This window comes from Diabrotica virgifera, chromosome 2 (assembly GCF_917563875.1).
Source record: "Diabrotica virgifera virgifera chromosome 2, PGI_DIABVI_V3a".
NCBI lineage: Eukaryota > Metazoa > Arthropoda > Insecta > Coleoptera > Chrysomelidae > Diabrotica > Diabrotica virgifera.
Window position 1 is genome coordinate 263,766,254 of NC_065444.1, and position 22,382 is coordinate 263,788,635.

At 31.1% G+C, this 22,382-nt stretch overlaps 1 protein-coding gene across 4 annotated transcripts in view; it reads left to right on the forward strand.

Annotated features, from left to right (window-relative positions):
• The window catches only part of LOC114332601 (serine/threonine-protein kinase NLK), a 498,632-nt gene that overhangs the window by 346,264 nt on the left and 129,986 nt on the right, over positions 1–22,382 (forward strand). For all 4 annotated transcript variants that reach the window (XR_007696651.1, XR_007696650.1, XM_050644606.1 and 1 more), the window contains exon 3: positions 15,925–15,980. Coding sequence is in view for 2 of the 4 variants with exons in the window: in XM_050644606.1 (XP_050500563.1) it covers positions 15,925–15,980 (56 nt within the window). In the remaining 2 variants the exon portion in view is untranslated. The remainder of the gene's footprint in view (positions 1–15,924; positions 15,981–22,382) is intronic.

The window sequence follows — 22,382 nt, forward strand, 5'->3', positions numbered from 1 at the left end:
AAAATCTACAGACGAAAAATTTTCAAATCGATTTTTCTAGAAAACGGTTCATCCTACCGGCTTAAAGCAAGAGTACCTTTTAGTACTACAATACCTTTCAATTTAATAATCCAGTATAAAGAATGTTTAGAAGTTAATGATAAAAAAATTCTACGATAAAATAACCGTTGCCCTACCCAGAACAGGCGCCTATGACCTGTACTAGAAATTCGCAATGCATGAAGAATGCATTTTCTCAATAGAAGCGTTCTGGAGTTATTTAAGAAAATCTACTTCAAGGAGCTCTAGCTCCCTTAGGAAACATTTTCGAACTAGGTGAATTGGGTTAATTTATCTTAAAATTATCTTTAGAATCTCCAGTCTTCGTTTGTCGGGAGAGTTTCTGGACACCCTGTATATAGCTTTAAAACATAATAGCATAGCACTAAAACCCAAGTATGTGCATTTCATCTCAACAACCATTTGGCGTATGTAAAACTGAATATTTCTTGGGAGGGACAACACTTTTAACGGACTGATAGGCCCAAATATCTTGGAATGACACTAGACCTGTCACTAACATATAAATTCCACTGTCAGAGCACAAGACAAAAGGGAAGAAACAACCTTCTCCGGAAGCTTGTAGGGAGCAAGTGGGGTGCGAACCCTCAGGTCTTAAAGTCAACAGCTGAGGCCTTATGTTTCTCAACAGGGGAATTTGCTCAACAAGGAAAAGGTTTATGAGAAATGTCAGCGTCGCACCACCTGAACTGTTCCCCCTACATTCAGAACGACCTAATGGAATGAACCTCTACTGGAGAACCTGGCGGACTCTGAACGGCATACGCACAGGTGTTGCCTCCATAAAACAACCTCATTAAATGGGGCATCAAGACAGATAACGACGCACTTTGTGAATGTGGGGAAATACAGAACATGGAGCACCTGAAAGTATCCAGATTTTGCATCATCACAGTGCACCCTTGATTATTTATGGCTCGCAATTACAAAGGGTGTAGACGTAGTCCAATAATGGGCAGAAAAACTGCAGTCGGATCCAGACACGAAAAAGTAAAGTAAGTAGAATAGCATCGAAGCTTATTGGCAGGTACGAGATCGGCGTCGATGGCTCGCGTCGCTTGGCATCACGACGCTAAGGCAGGACTCTTCCGCGCTTAACAAAAAACTTGCTCGTCTCAACGGATGGTAAAGCTATGCCTTTTTCATAGGGACAAAACTCCTTTCTACTCGGTGGTCCAATAATCTGGTCCGATGTATTTCGAATCTTGTTTATGACCTTGGCATTGCCGATTGATCAGACTATTTCAAGAGGAATATTCAGACGACAAGCTAAAAATAGGAGAACAGGTGGAAGAACCAGTATGAACCATTAAAGTAGCAAAAGCTTAGCACCAAAAATGAAAAAATTTCTAGGCGGGAAAGGAATAGAATGGTGAAGACTATACTAAAAGAAGCGTGGAGAATATAGACGATCCTCAAAAGTTGGGAAAGCAATTAAATAATATCCATTCATAAGATCTGAGATCAAGGACTATGTGGAAACTACTAGGACTAATAGAAGGACTAATACTAATATTTCAATATTAGTCCAGGGTAATAAGGATTTTCTCGGGACACTCAAAGATCCAGGTAGCTGACTACTTTTTTAGTTATTGTAGACCTATAGGGAGAAAACCTACCTGTTTTCTGCCTAGAGTTCTTGTCCGTTTTTTAATTATTAACAATTTAGTGCAAAAATCGCAATTTTTTCGATTTTTTGCACTCCATTCAAAAACTAAATAGTTGACATAAAATACAAAATTCAGTTTTTTAGAACATTGAAAAACCTTCAAAATGCCGATTTTTAGTGAGTGATGTATCAAAATGTATTAAAATCACTATTAGCCGAGTGATAGTATCCGAGTGCAAAATGCATTTAAAAAACATAAAAAAATAATTAACATAGTCAAAAATCCTAATGCCACATTTTTAAAATTTTGTAGTTTATAAACATTTAGAATAACTTTAAAAATGTTGTCCGTAGAAACAATATTTTTATATATTCGAAAAGATAGTATTTTAACACGAATTTTCAAATAAAAAAATGTAGCCTGGGCTCATTTGGGACAAAGTTAGCCATATGTTTTTTTTAATTCATAGCTTATTTGTTTATAATAATTAAGGAATCTCATTAATGCCATTTTAAAGAATGGGATTTGTATTTTTTCTTAAAAAATTTGCACAAACATTATACCTTCACAGCACCCTCTACGATTTTTCAAAAATGTAGTGCAAACGATTACTAGTGGGAACCTACAAATCCAGCGAGTTAAAATACCGAAAAACAATTTCAAACGAATATAATTTGCTGTATCTCCGGATCAACTCAATGGATTTTGATCTTCCTTTTTTTAATTGGTATGTAATATTTAGGTACATTACAAATATGCAATTTGTTTATAAATTTATCAATTAATAAACAGTCTAATTTGTTTAAACAATTCTTGAAAAAATATTTTTTTTACAAAAATCTATTTTTTTAATCATAGTATCATTAATGATCACAGAAAAAGTTAAAGTACACTTTAAAAAATACATGATTTTTATTAGATAATTATTTTAACTATTTAGAATGGGAAATAAGCCACAATATTATTAAAAAATGATTTTTATTAACGTTTCGACGCCCAAATCGGGTGCCGTTGTCAAAATACAAAATATTATTAATATAAACAAAAATGTTGTTGCTTAGTAAAAAAAATTCTTCTAATAATTTATTTAATTTGACTCATTTATATCGGCAATTCAGATACATATGATACATTTTAAAGTAGAAGACTTTAAAATGATATTGCCAATATTTATGAGTTGCGTTCCTGGGACGACTTTACTGAAAGATAGTTCATTCGATTACATGAAATCAACCCCAACTCAAGAATATCCGTCACAAAAAAAATCATAGCATGTGATCTGTCTTTAAAAAGACAACCACATGCAACGGTGACATTAAAATTCTCGCGTTAGAGATCTCATAGTAAATCACGAGGGAAAACCAGGAAAAACCTCGTGATACTATCCCGACATCGTAAGTATTTGGTCTTACATTTAATTTACTCTCAAAATTAATACCAAATTCTGACTTTACTATAATTTTGTTTAAATTATAAATAATATCAATAATACGTGGGTATATAAGTAATACTAAAATATAAAATATGTACTAACTCGACTATTGACTTACTAATTGTGGTATTTTCTTTCTATTGACTTCCTCTTTCAGTATGGGTATCCACATCCTACTGCATTCCACCGAGGAATTTGCGACACAATTGGTTTCGTTTAGCATAATTAGAGCCGCTTCTTTGATTTTTCTCTTTTTACTATCTGTTTCTTTCAGGACTATACTTGAATCTCTCCACTGAACTCTATGTTCATTATCCCATGCGTGTTGACATATTTGAGATCTATCAAATTCTCTATTTTTAATATAAGATTGATGTTCACTTATTCTAACGTTTAATGGTCTTGATGTTTCACCTATATAAAACTGTTCGCATTCACAAGGTATTTTATAAATACAATTCTTTGTCCTTTCTTGTTCATTGTTAGGTTTAGTTTTAGATAGAATAGATCTCAATGTGTTGGTTGTTTTGAATGTTGTTGAAATGTTGAATTTATTTCCTATTGTTTTAAGTTTCTCGGATAGTCCTTTTATGTATGGTATTGAAATTTTCCTCGTATTATTTCTTGTGAATGTTGTAGGATCCCGTTCTATGTTGTTCTGTTCCATTCGATCCAATCTTGACAATTCCTTATTTATAAACGATAAAGGATAATCATTTTTTAATAAAACAGATGTTAAGAATTGTTTTTCTTCTAAAAAGGAATTTTCGTTAGAACAAGTAATTTTGGCTCTATCATATAAGGATTTTATGATTCCCTTTTTAACGTTGATGTTGTGATTTGATTTGTAATTGAGATATCTGTTGGTATGTGTTGGTTTTCTATACACTTGAGTCTCATATCCAGTATCCTTCTTTAAGACTAAAACATCGAGGAAAGGCAGGGTGTTATTATATTCCTTTTCCATTGTAAATTTTATTGTCTCTTCTTGATCGTTTATAATATTCAGGAATGTATCCAACAATTCTGATCTATGAGGCCATATTGAAAACACATCATCTACATATCTCCACCATACAGTGGGTTTTAAATTTTGTTTAGAAATGATATTAGTTTCGAAATCCTCCATAAATATATTAGCCAATAATGGAGATAAAGAGGAGCCCATTGCTAGACCAAAATTTTGTTTATAAAATTCATTATTTAGTTGAAAATAAGTATTATTAGTACATAATGTCAATAACTCCATTATAGCTGATACATTTAGTTTTGTCCTAGTTGTCAATGTATCATCATTCTCTAATTTCGTTTTGATTATGTTTAAAGTTTTATCTAATGGCACATTCGTAAATAAACTGTTTATGTCAAAACTTACTAAAATATTATTTGGATTAAACTCAATAGTTGATAATTTGTTTACAAAATGTTTTGTATTTTTTATAAATGTGTCATCATTATTAGCAAATGGTTTTATAATGTTTAATAAAAATTTTGATAGTTCACTACAAGGAGAACTGATGGTACTACAAATGGGTCTAAGTGGTATGTTCGCTTTATGAATTTTCGGTACTCCATAAAAATGTGGTGACTTACTGTAATGAGGTGTAATTAATTTTCTTTGATAGTATGTTAGATCATTTTTAAATTTGAATAAAGTTCTATAGATTTTGTTTTCCAGTGTTTTCGTTGGATCCTTCGTTAATTTGGTATAAGGTCCATTTTTAATTAGATCTGTAATTTTGTCCTCGTATTGTATTTTATCCATTATTACAGTTGCATTTCCTTTATCCGCTGGTAGGATCGTTATGGAGTCATCATTTTTTAAAGTTTTTAAAGCTTTAATTTCCTCTTTACTGATGTTCTGTTCAATTTGATTTGTCTTTTCTTAATTTAATAATTTTTAATAATATTGTGGCTTATTTCCCATTCTAAATAGTTAAAATTGTAAAAATGCCACAAGAAAATAGCTTCAGAACAACATTAAGATAATTATTTATTGAAGAATTTAGACGATTTATTTATTAAAGTATACCTTAACTTTTTCTATGATTAATAGGGATAGTATGATTAAAATCATGGATTTTTGGGAAAAATTATTTTTTCAAAAATTGTTTAACCCTTAAATGCCCGTGATATGAAAATAACCATAAATGCCCATGTGGGGTCTCCTAGGGACCCCACTAAAATTTTCAATTTAGTAACGTCATTTAGCACTGACTAAAAGGAAAACACGGTTAAAAATAATTTTAAGCATATTTGAATAATTTTTATTTATTTTTCATACAAAATTAACGGCTTTTCTAGAAACAAATTATTTTCAATTCGAACAAAATTAAAATTAAATAATAATATACGCATATAACTTTTAGTTGCAATTTTTACATACAATAGTTTTTTCTTTTCTGTGCACCTGGCATATAAATTTTTTGCAAAAAGAGCAAACGGTATTCACTTGTCTGTCACAGTTTCGCGGACACTGGTAACAACGAGCACGTTTCTTAGCTGAATGGACGGATTGAGTTGCAACTTCGGTAGTTGGGTTTACCATTGGTATGCCACAATCTTTTAGAGCAGATTTTACATAGGCTTTATGTTTTATATATTTCGCTCTTTTTTCCATGTTGTTTCGAGCAAGCTCAGCCCCTAATTGTAACAGGAAAATACGTCTTCGTGAAAAATTATTTTTCTTCCAATCAGGATTTTTTTCAATGTATAAAATATAGGCATTTAGTGCACATATGTCTATAATATTCATAAAGAGCCTGAATGGCCAACGAGCAGTTCTTCTTTTACAGGAATATTCCCTAATCAGTTTGTCGGCATTATCAACACCACCCTTGGTATTATTATAGTCTAAAATCATCAAGGGTTTGTTTTGAGAGTCTTGACAAATTATATCACTATCGTGTTGACTTGAAAGAAGATGTACCATCCTGTGTATTTTAGGTATGTACGAAACCATAGCTAATTCTTTAGTAAAAGCAAATATTGACGACTCCGCAGGTCTTTTTGTCAAACTTAGTTGTGGTGGTGTATCAGGTTTATTTTTGCGGACGGTCCCAAGTAAAGTAAGGTTTTTAGATAAAAGATATTGAGCAAGAGGAACACTGGTAAAAAAGTTGTCAGTTGTAATTCCTCTCCAACTGCCATGATATGGTTCCACCAGATCTTTCACAACACGAAATCCCTGATTTTTCTCTATTGTACCACCTGGTAGTTTTCCAAGGTACACCTGAAGTTTTGATAAATAAGATGTTTTAACATCCGCGGCAGCCCAAATTTTTATCCCATAGCGGCAAGGTTTTGATTTTATATATTGTCTAAAAGGACACTTTCCTCTAAAACTCACTAACTGTTCGTCAACGGTTATATGTTCGTATGGTTCAAAGGCTTTGTCACAGTTAGAGACGAACATATCCCAAATTACTCGTATCGCCGCTAACTTATCCTGTTCCTTCCGCTCCACCCTGGTCACTTTGTCATCAAACCTCAAGAAACTCGATAATTCTTCAAATCGGTTCCTAGCTAATGCGGCTGTAAAAAATGACCGGCGTATTGAGGTGTCTGTAGACCATATCTCTCGTGTCGATTCTTTCCCACACCTTAAAGCACCAGCTTTGATAAGTGCTCCTAAAAAGCTATCCAGTTCATTGTTGGTAAGTACCGTCCACTCTTTTTTGTTATTCGGATGTTTTTCGTTCCACTCTTGATAACGCCTAACAGCTTCTTCATTAGTATGAAGGCATATGACATTCTTCATCTCTTCGGTCAAAAATAAATTGAAATAGTCTAAAAACGTGTTGGAATTTTTACTATAGTTTGTTAAGCCTGGATGTACATTTATAATATTTTTTTGTTGCCTCTTGGATCTCACGAAAGGTAGGCTATTCCACTGCATTCCAGATTTGGATGTATATGTTGGACCACTAACCTCACTAATATTATCGTCCAGTTCGGTAGGTTCTGCATCTGATTCCTTGTCACTGTTGACTTCTAAATTGTCCTCAGTTTCCGAAACATTTTCCTCAAAAACATCTTGCTCTTCGCTATCTGATTCGTCGGTAATCTCATAGTCGAAATCGGAGTCTGATATCCCTTCTTCTATATTTCGGATAATTTTTTCATGTTCTTGGTCGCTTATTGTCATTTTCATTCTCTTACGGTCCATTTTTCAATGTAAACTGACGAAAAATGTTAAAAATAATAAAAATATTCTGGTGCCTCTAAATGCCCAATCGGGGTCACAGCGAGACCCCACTTATCTAAATCTCTCTTACAGACCACTGCACCTCACGAATGTTCGTGGTATACTAACAGACAGGGTTGCCAACGACCGAACGTCGTTTTCTACTAGATTTAGGTATAAAATCTACTAAATTCTACTAGATGGAGGATAAAATCTACCAAAAATTCTACTAAATTATTTGCTCACAAAATGACACTTGACAGCCAAAAAAGAAGAAGAAATGACAGATGACAGCCCAAAAAAGAAGAAGAAATGACAGATGACAGCTAAAAAAGAAGAAGAAATGACAGATGACAGGTTATTATATGTTAAAAACAACAAAAACCATGTTTATTTAAAATATAATAATTTTTATATTTACATAAACCACACATAAACAACATAATTGAAACTTCTAAAAAATAATTAAAAAAATGTTAAACACTTATTCTATAGAAAAGTATATCCTCTCTAGGAGAAAGTGGTGAAAACAAGAGAAACAAGTTGATTTAACTAATACCATTGATTAAGAACTACCCTTTTTTTTAAATTCTAATACATTTTGTACATTTAATTTTTTTAACGTCACTTTCTTGTGCTTAACACAGTTTACTATCAAAAATTTTACTTCAAAATTAAGTTAGTTTAACGTTTTGAATTGTAAACTGATTTTAATATAAAATTATAGCTTATTTCCAGTAAAAATAGTGCATTAGAGTTCATTTCTAACTCTCAATAAACCCCTACTGATAAAATGTTGCAAGTCTGCAAGCATTGGCAATTTCATCTGATTGCACATATCACAAAAATATCCTCTCTAAGAAGAAATATGTAGGTAAAAATAAGTTGTATTTAACTGAAAGGATAAGTAGTTATTAAAATGAAATAAATTGTCTCTATTTATTATAATATGGGTAACATATTCATAAATACAAACAAGGAAATAATAATATTATATTATAAGTGTTGTATCCCATAAGTCATTTTTAGGGAGAATGTGACTTACACCGTTTGACTTCTGAGGCATCCATATGTAAACATGTAAAAGACAACTATAAGTTCTATGCAAAAAAATATCAAATCGTATATTTTGTACAAAATTCATTTACTTAAACAACATTTACTCAACTACTTAAAATATTTTCAATTTCCTCTAATTCTAAACCTACAATGGTATGTTTGCTGTCTTTTGTAATGTCTTTAAAGGTAGGTATATCGGAATTAAAATAACATTTGTATATATTTTTTTCTCCTTATGAACTTTTATTTACAATCAATTTCTTAAAAGTTTTAAGTAAGTTTGAATGAAATTTTAAGCAAGGAAGGAGGAGCATCCAATGATGCTTCGTCTTATAGGTTTATTTCACTGTTTTATTAAATCTTGTAGCCACGTTCGCTTGAGTCTTCTGTGTATTCGTCCATTGGTAGATATGTTTGATCAGTTCGTTGTCTTGGTTTCTTGTTCGACTTTCATGGTTGGTCACTTTACGCTGTATTTCATGTATTACGAAGGGAATATTCAGATCATTGTGAGATTACTGACATACCAGGGTGCGCCAGTAATTGGTCTAAGGACTTTTGATTGAAATCTCTGTATGGTTGTGATGTGTGTTAATTTAGCACAATCCCAGAGATGGATACCATACATCCTAATTGATTTCAACATGGCTTTGTATAGTAGTAATTTGATATTTAATGACAATTTGGATATGCTACCAAGGAGCCAGTACATTTGTCTGAACTTGAGATCCAACTGCCCGCATTTCATTTAGAGGTGTTTGTTCCATGTTATCCTTTGGTTGATATGCAATCTAAGGTATTTAAGATGCAATGTAAACTAATTTGAAAGCACAAATATCATTCTTGAGACGAGACATTGTGGAAAAGTTTAGAATTTGTTAAAATGCTGGATTCAAAAGTAGGAGTTTAATACAACAGATATATAACATAAATGGTATTAACAATATAAACAGGTTAATACAATAAAACAAAGGTTTAAGTATTTATTTTTTAAATTTTAATACTTTATGCATTGGAATCTATAAAGTTTTGAACTAAGACCAAAAGTATGACACTTTCATTTGCATGCCATCAGCATTTGTTTATTTAAATGTGCTATAAAAAAAACACCATAAATCCAATTCCTTTACTTATTATTTTTTTGTCCTTTAAAACAATTTGTTTATTCATACATTTTTGCTAGCTGTGGAAGTTCTTTTAACGGAATGTGATATAACATACTTTAAATGATACTTCAAATCAAACACCAATATCATGTACCTATGTATTTATAAATTTATTAACAAACTGCAGTCCAAGAAAAATAATATATTATCAACATTAGCCATTTACAGTAAAACCTCCGTTAACCAAAATAATTGGGGGTAGGCTGTTTTGGATAACAAGAATTTCAGTTAAAAATGACATTGTTTTTGTACTCTTCTTTTATCAAATTACATAGTATTGGAGAGATATAGCTACAAAACATCATTGTCAAAGGGAAACACAAAAGAAAATAGAAGAATTCTTTAAAAAAACACTCTAAACATGTTCATTTTCCTTGATTTTATTGCTTTTTGATTAATTTCCTTTATATTGACAAAATTATTGAAACTGTCAGCCATTTCGGTTAAACGATGTTTTGGTTAAAAAGGTTTCGGTTAACGGAGGTTTTACTGTATTTGCCTTAAATGGCAACATTTTAAAACAAACAAACACACATTACACAAAAAGTTGCACTAGACTTTCTCCTGGTTAAAAATGTATAAAGGTACTGCCACAGTTTGTTCGAATTAATAACCGCAGGCTCAGTTGCCAATATTTCAATGTTTTCTCTAAACAACTGCCATAGAGGTATATATTAACATAGAGGGAGCCAACCTTCCGCGCTTCCTGACGACAAGATCTCATGGACTGGTTTGCTGCATCTCTTTCTAACACATTGTATCGAAAATCTATGATGACATTCAGTGTGAATATAGGCACAGAAGAGGAGGACAACTGTAGCAGCTTTACTATGCGTAAGAGTGAAACAGAGCTAATCCAAATAAAAAAGATGGTGTCGTCACTTCGCTCTGAATGACACTCTCTCTATGCTAATATATAACTCTATGACAACTGCAATATTTGTAAAGCTGCTATTATTGGAACAAAAGGTATGTTGCATTGCATCTCATTGCACATATTAATACCAAAAATCTCTTTAAAATACCAAACCTTCTTTCAACAACAATTGAAGCAATTTATGATTGATTAAAAAGCACTTCAACTGCTGTCGAAGATTCTGCTATGGTGTCATTAATAGGTAGTTGACAAGTGGATATTCCCTAACAATACATTGTCCATAAATTCCCCATTTTATGTGCCCATAATCCATAATATGCAAAAGTATTTGACAACTCCTAAAATAGAGTATTTTTTCTAAATGCACTTCCATAATATTGTAGGATGAGTATTATGGGTTATATTGCTCTTTAAATGACAAAATACTAATTAAATTCAACGTTTTACTCTTTTTCATGATCTTTTTACTTTTTATATATATTACAGGTAACAAAAATAGAATTTTAGCACATTTTAGAGGTTATTTTTATATTTTTTTACAAAAATAAAAATATTTAATGTCATTGTCATTTGTCAAAATAAAAGATTCCTTTCTTACAACCAAAACCTACTAAAATCTACTATATTTTCTACCAGATTCTAAAATCTACTAGATTTAAAATTTTCCCACTAAATCACAAGAAATTCTACTAGATCTAGTAGAAAATCTACTAAATTGGCAACCCTGCTAACAGAAAACGTAGGAGACACGTCCACACAAATACCTGATTGCGCGGTTGCCAAATGTTTCAAATAAAGATATTATAGCCAAAAATGTATGTCTGGGGTCCCATAGTGACCCCGATTGGGCATTTAAGGGTTAAATAAATTATACTGTTTATTAATTAATAAATGTCTAGATTGCATATTTGTAATGTACAGAAAAATTACATACAAATTAAAAAAGAACGATCAAAATATATTCAGTAGATCCCGAGATTAGAAAATGATAGTAGTTTTAAGTTGTAGTAAAAACTAAAAAAAGTTTTTGAACTCGTGCATTTGTCGGCTCCCAGATCCCCCTTCACTTACCACGACTAGTAACCAATTGAACTACATTTTTAAAAATTTGTGTAAAAATACCAGCTTTTCTAATATGTAAAATGACTTTTTCTACGGACAATATTTAGTTATTCTAAATGTTTTTAAACTACAAAATTTCACAAATTTGGCATTAGGATTTTTGACTATATTAGATAATTTTTTTTATCGTTTTTTAGTACATTTTGATAGTATCAGTTTTCTACTTTCATTTGGCATACGCAGAATTGCCCTATCTTCATTATTTTCTGTCTTATGTTATTGCAAAATAAAGGTCTCTGGAATAAACAATTAGAATAACTCTTAAACTAATTAATGGATCGGTCTCAAATTTTGAGAGTTTGTTAAGTACCCCAATACCCAACTTTAGGTGAAACACTAAAGTTCTAAGGTAATTTTAGTAAAAGTTATTAACAAATAACGATTTTCACTTATTTTGCAGTTTGCGTAGCAACAAATTCACTTTTTAACTTTCAAAAATCGGCATTTTGAATGTTTTTTAATGTTTTAAAAAATTAAATTTTGTAATTTTATGTCAACTATTGCTTTTGAATAGAGTGCAAAAAATCGAAAAAATCGCGATTTTTGCACTAAATTGTTAATAATTAAAAAACGGACGTGAACTCTAGGTAGGAAACAGGTAGATTTTCATCAGTTCCGTCTTCTTACGAGCCTGTCTGATGACGGGTAAACTTAGAAACACGTGTCAGAGGATGGTAAGAGACTCGACTTGAAACGCAACCGTCTGGATATTTCGTCTATGTTTATATATGTGTACTTAAAGAATTAAGATTGTTCAAAAGCCGTGCCTGGTAATACATGAATCATAATAAAAATAGGTCGCGTATATAATTATTTCACACGAATGAGTAAAGTGTAAGTTGAGTTTCGTCTACAGTCTACACTTTTTTCCGTAATAATAGATAACATATTTAATGGTCTTTACTGATTAAATTTTTGACGGTTTTAAACAGCTGGCTACAACAACCTTTTCGTGTTCGTGAATCTTGCTTTCCGGGTTCTTTATTTAGATATGTCAAAACAAAGCGATTTGATTAGACTTTACATGTTATAATAGTCAGTTTATTCTGAAATCTGAAATAAGTAGGTACACGTAGTTTCATAAGTTTGTATCACCCAAAATTTTCGATATTATTAACTTTAAGAAACTCCCGTTACAGATTATTTATAAAAAAACGATAGTTTTTTTTATTGTTTAAAAGAAATACTGTTTTTTTAATAAATCTTCTTCACTTGCCATATCAGAATTGGCGATCACCGTTGCGAATATGAAGGCTTCTCGATCTTCTGCAATATGGAATAATAATTCGTCCTCCATTTTATATTTTGAGTCCATTCACGAATATTTTTTAACCAAGAAACTTGTTTTCTTCCTACAACTCTACGGCCCTCTATTTTGCCTTTAGGGATCAGTTGTAATATTTTATATCGACTTCCCCTCACTATATGTCCCAGATAAGACATTTTCCGCCGTTTAACAGTCTTTAGCAATTCTCTATCTTTGTTGACCCTCCTTAGTAGTAGTTCATTAGTTTTTCTTGCTGTCCAAGGTATCTTCAGCATTCGTCTATTAATCTTCATTTCCAGTGCTTCAATTCTGTTCATAATCGATACTTTTAGTGTCCACACTTCTGTACAATACAAAAGTACAGACCATTCTTGTCTGAGTCCTAAACTGAGATGATTATTGCAAAGAAATGACTTCATTTCCATAAAAGTAGTTTTAAGTCATTGCTATTTTACGTTTTATTTCTATGTCTGGATCTAGCTGGTTCGTTATCACAGTTCCAAAATATACCATTTTGTGAACTTTCTCAACTTGGACTCTATTTAATGGAAGCTCTGCATCTGGATGTATGTCACGACTAAAAACTAAAAATTTGGTTTTGTTTGAGTTTATTTCAATGCCGATTTCCTCTATTACCTCGTGAATTTGCCCTTCCAGACCCGGAAAATCTAAACGAATATTTCGTTAATGTGAGTAAAAATATAACTTCTACTATTTTGCCACAAAAATATCCCATTTCCTATCTCCCCAATTCAGGAGTGTTCCCGAATTCATTCGTTTTAAGACCAATCGATACATCTGAACTGATCCAAACTATCAATAGTATCAAAAGCAAATCATCCTGTAGTACTGACGACTATCCATAAAAATCTTCTCAAATCTCACAGAAAATGTGTTGGAAATCCTCGTCTCACTAATTAATGATTCCTTTGAAAGAGGCAAATTCCCAGAGTGCCTAAAGATAGCCATTATTATTCCCCTTCATAAGGGTGGTGAAAAATCTAATGCTTGCAACTATAGACCTATTGCCTTACTACCGGTACTTTCAAAAATTATTGAGAGACTCATAAAAACCCGTCTTATGTCCTTTCTCATTGATAACAACATCTTATCCCAAAATCAGTTCGGCTTTTTAACTAATAAATGTACCACTGATGCCTTGTTTTCTGTGCTTCATGAGGTTTACCAAGCACTAAACAATAATCTTTATACTGCCACTGTTTTCTGTGACTATGCCAAAGCTTTTGATTGTGTAAATCACGACATTTTGATTAAAAAACTAAATTTCTATGGGATTCGAGGTATTTCTTTGAATTGGTTCCAATCTTACTTGAATAATAGGAAACAACTAGTTAGAGCAAATGATACTGACTCTAGTCTCAAAAACATTGTATGTGGAGTACCACAAGGTTCAGTATTGGGTCCTCTACTGTTCCTTATCTTTATAAATGACATCACTAACTTAAAAATCGATGGAAAAATTTTTCTTTTTGCTGATGATACCAGTATCATTTGGAGCAACTCAACTATTGCATCTCTTCATGCAACTATAACTTCTGATTTGCTTAAGATAAAAACCTGGTCTGACTCGTCAGACCTCGTCATGACTACTCCACCAGAAATTCAAATTTTGATGTCTATTTACCGATCCCGTCCTCTGAGTTAGTAAAGAAATCTATATTATATTCCGCAAAAAAACTATACAACCATCTTCCTTTACAACTCAAATCTGCAACATCTTTCCCCAAGTTCCGTAAAATGACAAAAGCTCATCTATCTAAAAGACCATATTATTCAGTAGAAGAGTTTCTTAATGACTAACTAAGAAATTACAGTAATGTACAAGTAACCAAACTTATCTATATTTGGCTGTCACATGCAGCAGCTTAAACTTATTAGTTCCTGTCTATAAATAGTTTACTTTGTTGTATGTTCACTTTGCAATTTCTATAAATTGTTGCAATATATCGATTTTGTTTTTTTTTCTTTACTTTATTAACTTATATTTTGTATTTATGTATATTTTTTTATATTGACGATTTATCAAATTTCAGAAAATTGTATTTGTTATTGTTATTGTTAGATATTATTTATTTATTTTTTCTGACTTTAATTAAGCTTTGTCCATAAAATTTGTATAATTTTCAGTGACAATAAAGCATATTTCGATTCTATTCTATTCTAATACGATCAAGCAGAATTTTGAGACCATAGGGGGGTACGGGATCACGATCATATTGCGATCGTTTTTTGATACATACCTTCGGGTTGGGTATTGCCCGTTGGGAGATTCACTTCGTTAGACTGGTTCTATAAATAATTAATTGATGGATTCCTTGATGATACAATACAATACATTAAGAAAACCAGAACCAAAAGAAAAAGCCATTACAGAGTGGTGTTTACAAAATGACATGTGTTAAAAAACGTCGGTCAAATTGGCAGAACCTTTGACAAACGGATAGCAGACACAAAAGGGCTTTCAATAATAGAAAAACAGATTCTATGTACGCACTTCACCTTTTAGATCATATCATAACCATTCTGTTCATGAACAGTTTTATATTCTTCATATTCAAAATAAAGACCTTAAGCTATCTTTATTAGAATCTATGGAAATTAATAAATTAAAAAATACGGATATATTTCTGAGTGACCAACTTGAGAGAAACAGCTTCCCACTCTCCAACCTATTCAGTTCAATATTGTAAAATGCAGACACATAAATAGTAAAATAAATCACTTGAAAAAAGCACTCTACCGAAACAGCTGTGGTGACATTAAGTTATATTAAATATTAAATTTTGTCGAAGCATTGAAAACAAAAGTTTTCACTGTTTTACAGTTCTATAAATAATTGTTTGTTATTTTTAAGAATCAATATTTGTTTTTACTCTGTGATAGACAAGATGATTTAATATTTAAACGGTAGGTTTAGCCAAGAGACAAAGAACATTATTTATGCTGTGCAAGTTGCACCTAAATAAATGCATTTATTATTTAAGATATAAATATTTAATCACATCTATGAAAACATTTATTATTTATTCATTGTTTAGAGCTTTAATTAGCGTGTTATGAATTGTTGAATTATGAATTGTTATGAACGTGGAAGATAATATTTATCATTATTTTTTGTTTCCAGGTTCTCTCCGCCTTAGACATTCTTCAACCCCCACACCTGGATTTCTTCCAAGAAATGTATCCTTTTATTAACTTACTTAAAAAAATTATACTATAAGTTTAGGGTAAGTACTTACTGTACAGTTAATATTATTTGCGCGTGACAGTTATTTAGAATTCATAAAAAAAAGTAATTGTCTGTGGATAAATTGGAATACTAAGGATTACATCTGGCTAAAATTTGGCTGTTTAGTGTTTGATTAGATATATACCCTAATGAAGGAAACGATAAAATCGGCAACATTGCTTATGAGAATGAGGTGCATTGCTACTGTAGAATGACGAATGAACGAATCGGCGCGACATTACGTGGATAGCGGGCAAGCAGTGTTGCCATTTATAGTGCCTCTTTCTAATTGGAAACTAAACAGTTTGTATCTATCGCAGCATCAACAAACGTCATATTAATTATAAACGCTTAAAAAGGAGTTAAATAAGAGTTACTACTAGTAAATATTACGTGTTCTCATTAATATATACTCTTGTACTTTTGTGACATTTGTTACAAATTAAAATAATTTTTTATATATCAGGTGAACATGTCCAAAATTTTGCAAAAATAAAAATGTACCTCCAGAAACGTAGATTTTGTTACTTTTATATATCAAAGAAGTGAAAAAATAGTAAAAACTCATAGAACAAACTTTTTTCAGCAGTTTGTCCTCGGCCAAGATAGTTGGTGATACACCCACGCCATGAAAAAAGTTTTAATGTGTTTGTAACGTTTTTTTGGCCGTTTCTCCCGTTTTTTTTTTCTATTGGTGGTGTACGGAAGACAACTATAGTGCATACATGGTTAAAGAAAAATTGTAATACAACCAGATACTATTAAGATGATTAGTCCAGGGCGCATCTGTTTTGAGAGGGACGTTGAGAGGTGAAGCATATTTTTTGCAGAAATTGCTTGGAATTAACTCATATAATACTAATTGAGTTATCCTCCCACTCAAAAAGGTCCGGAAAATTGTTTAAATAATCAAAATGTCCAAAACTGAAGGAAAAATTCGATTTTTTTCTTAGTTTTTTTATTATACCTTTAAAAGTATTCACTTCAGAGAAAAGTCGCACTGACATAAAAGTTGCGTAATTAAATTTCCTACAATATAGGATTGGTTAAATCATTTAAAAATTGTGTCCCTTGTTGCAAAATAGCAATAATTGCAAAAAAACATAAAAAACAAGTATTTGCATTTTAATATTTTCAACAATTCATGCTACACTTAAGACTTTCATATTTTACCCAGAAAAATTTTATGATATAGTAAAACAATACTGTAAATTTTATTAAAATCGGTTCAATAAATTTTGCAAAATAAATTTTGCAATCCAGCTTTCGCAAAAAAAATAATTTTTTTCAAAATGTTGCAGGACTGAAAATAAAGCAGATAACAAGTTGAATTTTTTTTACATATAGAAGAATACCGTACCTTTCATTTGCAATTTGCAAAATTAAAATCAATTAACTACCACGGCGTCAGGAATTTTTTTAAATAAATATTATTTTTTGTTGCTACGCGTAGAGATGCATCAAGTCAAACTAGTTTGATTTTATTCAACAAACTTGACTTGACTTGAAAACCAAACTTTATTTGTAAAAAAGTTTGACTTGACTTGATTTCAATATCTTTAGGTTTGACTTGAAATCAAACATCTTCAAACAGTTTGAAGTTTGAATATCATATTGCGTAACGTGTTTATTTCCAATTCTAATTGAGAGCGTACCGATTTTTTTTTTGACTTATTTGGATAGGTCTGAATCTGCTACTCCGCAAATTAGTTTGTAGTTCATATTATTCAGAAGTATATGCCTGGCTTGTTTATTACGTTCGTTTTGAAGTGTGTGCTTTATGAAATAATATCTGAACCTGAATATTTTTCGGCCCAGAATAAATACCAGATCAAATTGAGTCTGATCTTGAAGGTATTCCCAGTGCAAAAATTAAGAGAAAAAAATCTGTATACTTGTATTATGTAAAAATAAAGAACAGCGTTATAAAATGACAAATACTGAACTAATTCTTTAAGACGACATTGCAAAGTCGCAAAAAATTCATTAAACCTACTCTATCAAAAATATATTATTTTGTTGTTCCTTCATACATTTTTGTTAAATGGCCGTTCAAGTACATATTATTACGAACCGCAATTTTTAAAGCTCTTACAACCTCTTTATCCCATCTGTATCTTTTCATCTTTTATTGTGAAGAAAGGTCCAGCTATTTATTGCAAACACGTGTTATTTGATTTGGTTAATACAAATTTTAAGATTTTTTCACTTGAATACTATTGTCCTATTGTAACATGAGCGGAGCGTGAGGGGCAATATAATACAATCCAGGGGTTCTATTTAAAATATAAACGAAAGTTGAAAAGTTGGGAGATTGTGATTCCGTAGTTTTTATTATTTAAGTTAAAAAACAATGGTACGTAACGCGCTGTTCGAACCCCCTCTCACCCCTGTATAACGCGCCGTAACGTCTTACATGGCCCCCTCCCCCAACTTGCCGTACGTAATACTTGACAGCTTCCAAAGTAGATTAAATTACACTTGATATATGATCAAAAGCTCTTCTTCAATACAAATGAATGAAAATTTGCAGACATATGCATTCGCGGGAAGAATACACGAATAGTCAATAAAAAAAAATTTTATGTTTATTAATTGTTTAAATAAAAAAACGACTTTTTATGGAAAATGCTTAAATTCTCTTGTTTTTTACAATGTAAAAACTTTACATTGTAAAGTTTTACGGATTGTAGCTAATGATATGAACTATACATAATTTCACTTTTTACGTTAATTGTTTACATTATGCTTCATAAATAAACATTAAAGTTTTAATTTTTTTGCCGATTCCGACTACTTTTCATGTTAGCACATCTAACATATTTTAATAAACATGACGATATATTTTAATGTTTGAAAAGTGTAAGACTAAAAAGTAAAAAAATAAAAAATATGAAAAAATATTTTTAAGAGACGCTTTTCTTTAGTTACGAGTGACTAAAATTAAAAATATTATAAAAAAATCAACCAAAAACCAAAAAATAAAAAAAATTGAAAAAATCTAACACATTCGTTAAAGAAAAGCGTGGGGCGAAAACCGTTTATTCGATGAAGACACGCCACGCTTTTCTTTGACGAATGTGTTAGATTTTTCAATTTTTTTTATTTTTTGGTTTTTAGTTGATTTTTTTATAATACTTTTAATTTTAGTCACTCGTAACTAAAGAAAAGCGTTTCTTAAAAATTTTTTTTCATATTTTTTATTTTAATCTAGTAACACTCAAATATAAAAAAGTTATATCAATAAAACGAAACTTGCCAGCAAGCAATTCTAAGCATACAGGAATATTTTCAAAAAATTTACCCTATTTTGATTATAATCGCTTCCTGTATCAAGATACTTTTATGTGACACTCATTTTATTATTAATTTTCTTATCTTAATTGGCACCTAACATGTCAATCTCGACAAAAAAGTATATCTACTAAATCAATTATTTTTCAAACCCTTTTCAAACTAGTTTGACAAACAGTTTGAATTTTCAAACCTGTACGATTGACCAGTTTGACTTGACTTGAATTATATGTCAGAAGGATTGACTTGAGTTTGACTTGAAATTAAGTCAAACTCAAGTCAAGTTCAAACATTCAAGTCAAACTTGTGCAACTCTAGCTACGCGCAGGACAGCGGTGTTCGATTCACACAAGTTGATTTCCACCAAAATTTCTTGCAATCTTTATCTAATATATTATTTTCTTACTCTATATTTTGTTGTATTTTAATATTTTAATTCCACAAAAATCAAACTAATTTGATTATTGTTTGTGAAATATTGTTTAAACATTTGCATATGTTTAAAAATAATGAACTTTAATTCTCTAAGTTAAAGTATATGAACAAAGAAAGTTTTTACTAAAAAAGTGTAATTTCAAGGGACCGAGTATGTGTTTTTATTTTGCAATAAACAATTTATTAAATAAATTTATTTATTTATATCGAAGTGTACTAAAAACTAAAATTTATCAATCATTATCAAAGGTCATTGGAATGCCCAATCAGAGCAAACGTATCCGCTGTCCTGCGCGTAGCACCAAAAATTAATGTTTATTTAAAAAAATCCTAACGCCGTCGTAGTTACCCGTTTTTAATTTTGAACATTGCGAATCAAAGGTACAGTATTCTTCTATATGTACAAAAATTCAACTTGCTGTCTGCTTTATTTTCATTCCTGCAACATTTTGAAAAAATGAATTTTTTTTGCGAAAGCTGGATTGCAAAATTTATTTTGCAGAATCTATTACACCGATCTTAATAAAATTTACAGTATTGTTTTAATATAACATATAGTTTTTCAGTTTACTATCATAGTTCATATTACGTTTTCCAAATGGTTGAAAGACGTAAAATGCGAATGCTTGTTTTTTATGGGTTTTTCGCAAATATTGATATTTTGCAACAAGAGTGACAATTTTTAAAATTTTTAACTAATCCTATATTGTAGAAAATTTAATTATGCAACTTTTATGTCAGTGCAACTTTTCTCGGAAATGAATACTTTTAAAGTTATAATCAAAAAACGAAGAAAAAAATCGAATTTTTCCTTCATTTTTTGATATTTTGATTAGTTAAACAATGTTCCGGATCTTTTTGAGTGGGAGGATAACTCAAATATTATTATATAAGTTATTTCCAAGTATTTTCTGCAAAAAAATATGAGTCACCTCTCAACATCCAAATGTACTAATATTTTTACAGATGCGCCCTGGTCTAGATCGCTAATGCGCAACCTCAAGTAGTGGTACTTTTACCTTCTATTGACCATTAGCTCTGATGATGACAATTTTGTTGAAAGAGCTTAGCTAAGGACATAAATACTTTTTACACATTTTGACATAGGTACTATTTTTTTTTCACTTTCTTGACTCATTTAAGTGTGCACAAAATCAGTCTTTCAACTACTTTTAAATATAAAATCCACAAGGAAAATAACGATTTTTTTCTGTAGCTATACCATCAATCACAAAAGTTTTATTGAAAAATCCTTTGTAAAAGGTATAAAAATTAAAATCTCTTTAAGGGCTACATCACAACAGAACGTTTTCGATTTTGTTACAAAATCATCATCAATGTTAAAATAAACATGTTGAATGCTAGCTGAGCCACCAAAGAAATACCATGGTGAGAATCCTTTAAATGGTATGTAGTTATTTTATAAATGCATATTTACTTAAGCAGACTGCATAACTTAAGCAGACTGTATAACTTAAGCAGAAATATCATGTTAATGAATACTGAGGTAGTAGCTCCTTGTAACCGAATGTAAGTACGACACGTTATCATTGCATGATTATAGACGGCATACATCTGCATGTGTTTGTGAGCTTGAGGACGTTTGTCACCGCCCCCGAGTTTTCATGCATATGTATTTGTCTGCTATCTTAACTACTTTTATGTATATTGTTCAATATTGGCTTGATCTTATGGATATTTAGCATCTTTTATAACCAGACATTGTTCTAACTCTGGTTTTTATTTGTAGTATTTAGTGACTTGTAACCGTTGACTTGAAGATGCTCGGCACACTTTAGAGAGCGAAACCGGTCGTCGGAAATTACAATAAATGATTGAGAGTACGCATGTCTTTTACTTCATTCAAAATGAACTCTCACATGCAACCCATTCAACATTTAAATGCATATTTGCTTGAAATTCCACATGATGGATATAATTTATAAGGAATTATGCCCTTAGATAAAGTTTGAACCTTCCCATCACGTGGGATGTAAAGTGAGTTGTTTTTGTCTCTACATTACGACAGTCTGATGGCAACTGACTATATACCATTTAAAGGGTTCTCATCCTGCTATTTCTTTAATGGCTCAGCTAGCATTCGACCTGTTTATTTTAACATTGATTATGCTTTTTTAAGAAAATTGAAAACGTTCTGTTGCGATGTAGCCCTTAACGGGATTTTAATAATAGTTATTTATGATATAAGTGTTAAAAATACACGTTTAAGGCACTCATGTGAAAGTTTTCAGAATAAGCGATAGCGAATTCTGCAATTCACATGACTGCCTTAAAAATGTACTTTTTAACACGCATATCATACAATATTTTTTCTACAAACGTAATTAGAGGACAATATCTACAAAAACTTTTACTTGAACTTGACTGACATTCCATTTTTATATTTTTTTGACATTACATCAAAATTGCCTATACGGTCAATACGAACTGCAGTGCCTTAAAAATATTTTTTCTACGTGCGTGCAAAAATGTCTACTTTCGCGCACGCATTTTAGTTTAGAAAGTTTCACTTTTCCGCACGCGTGTTACTTTTCCGCACGCGGTTTTTACTTTTCCGCACGCGTGTTAATTTAGATATGTTAATATGGCCTTAAAGTAATTAT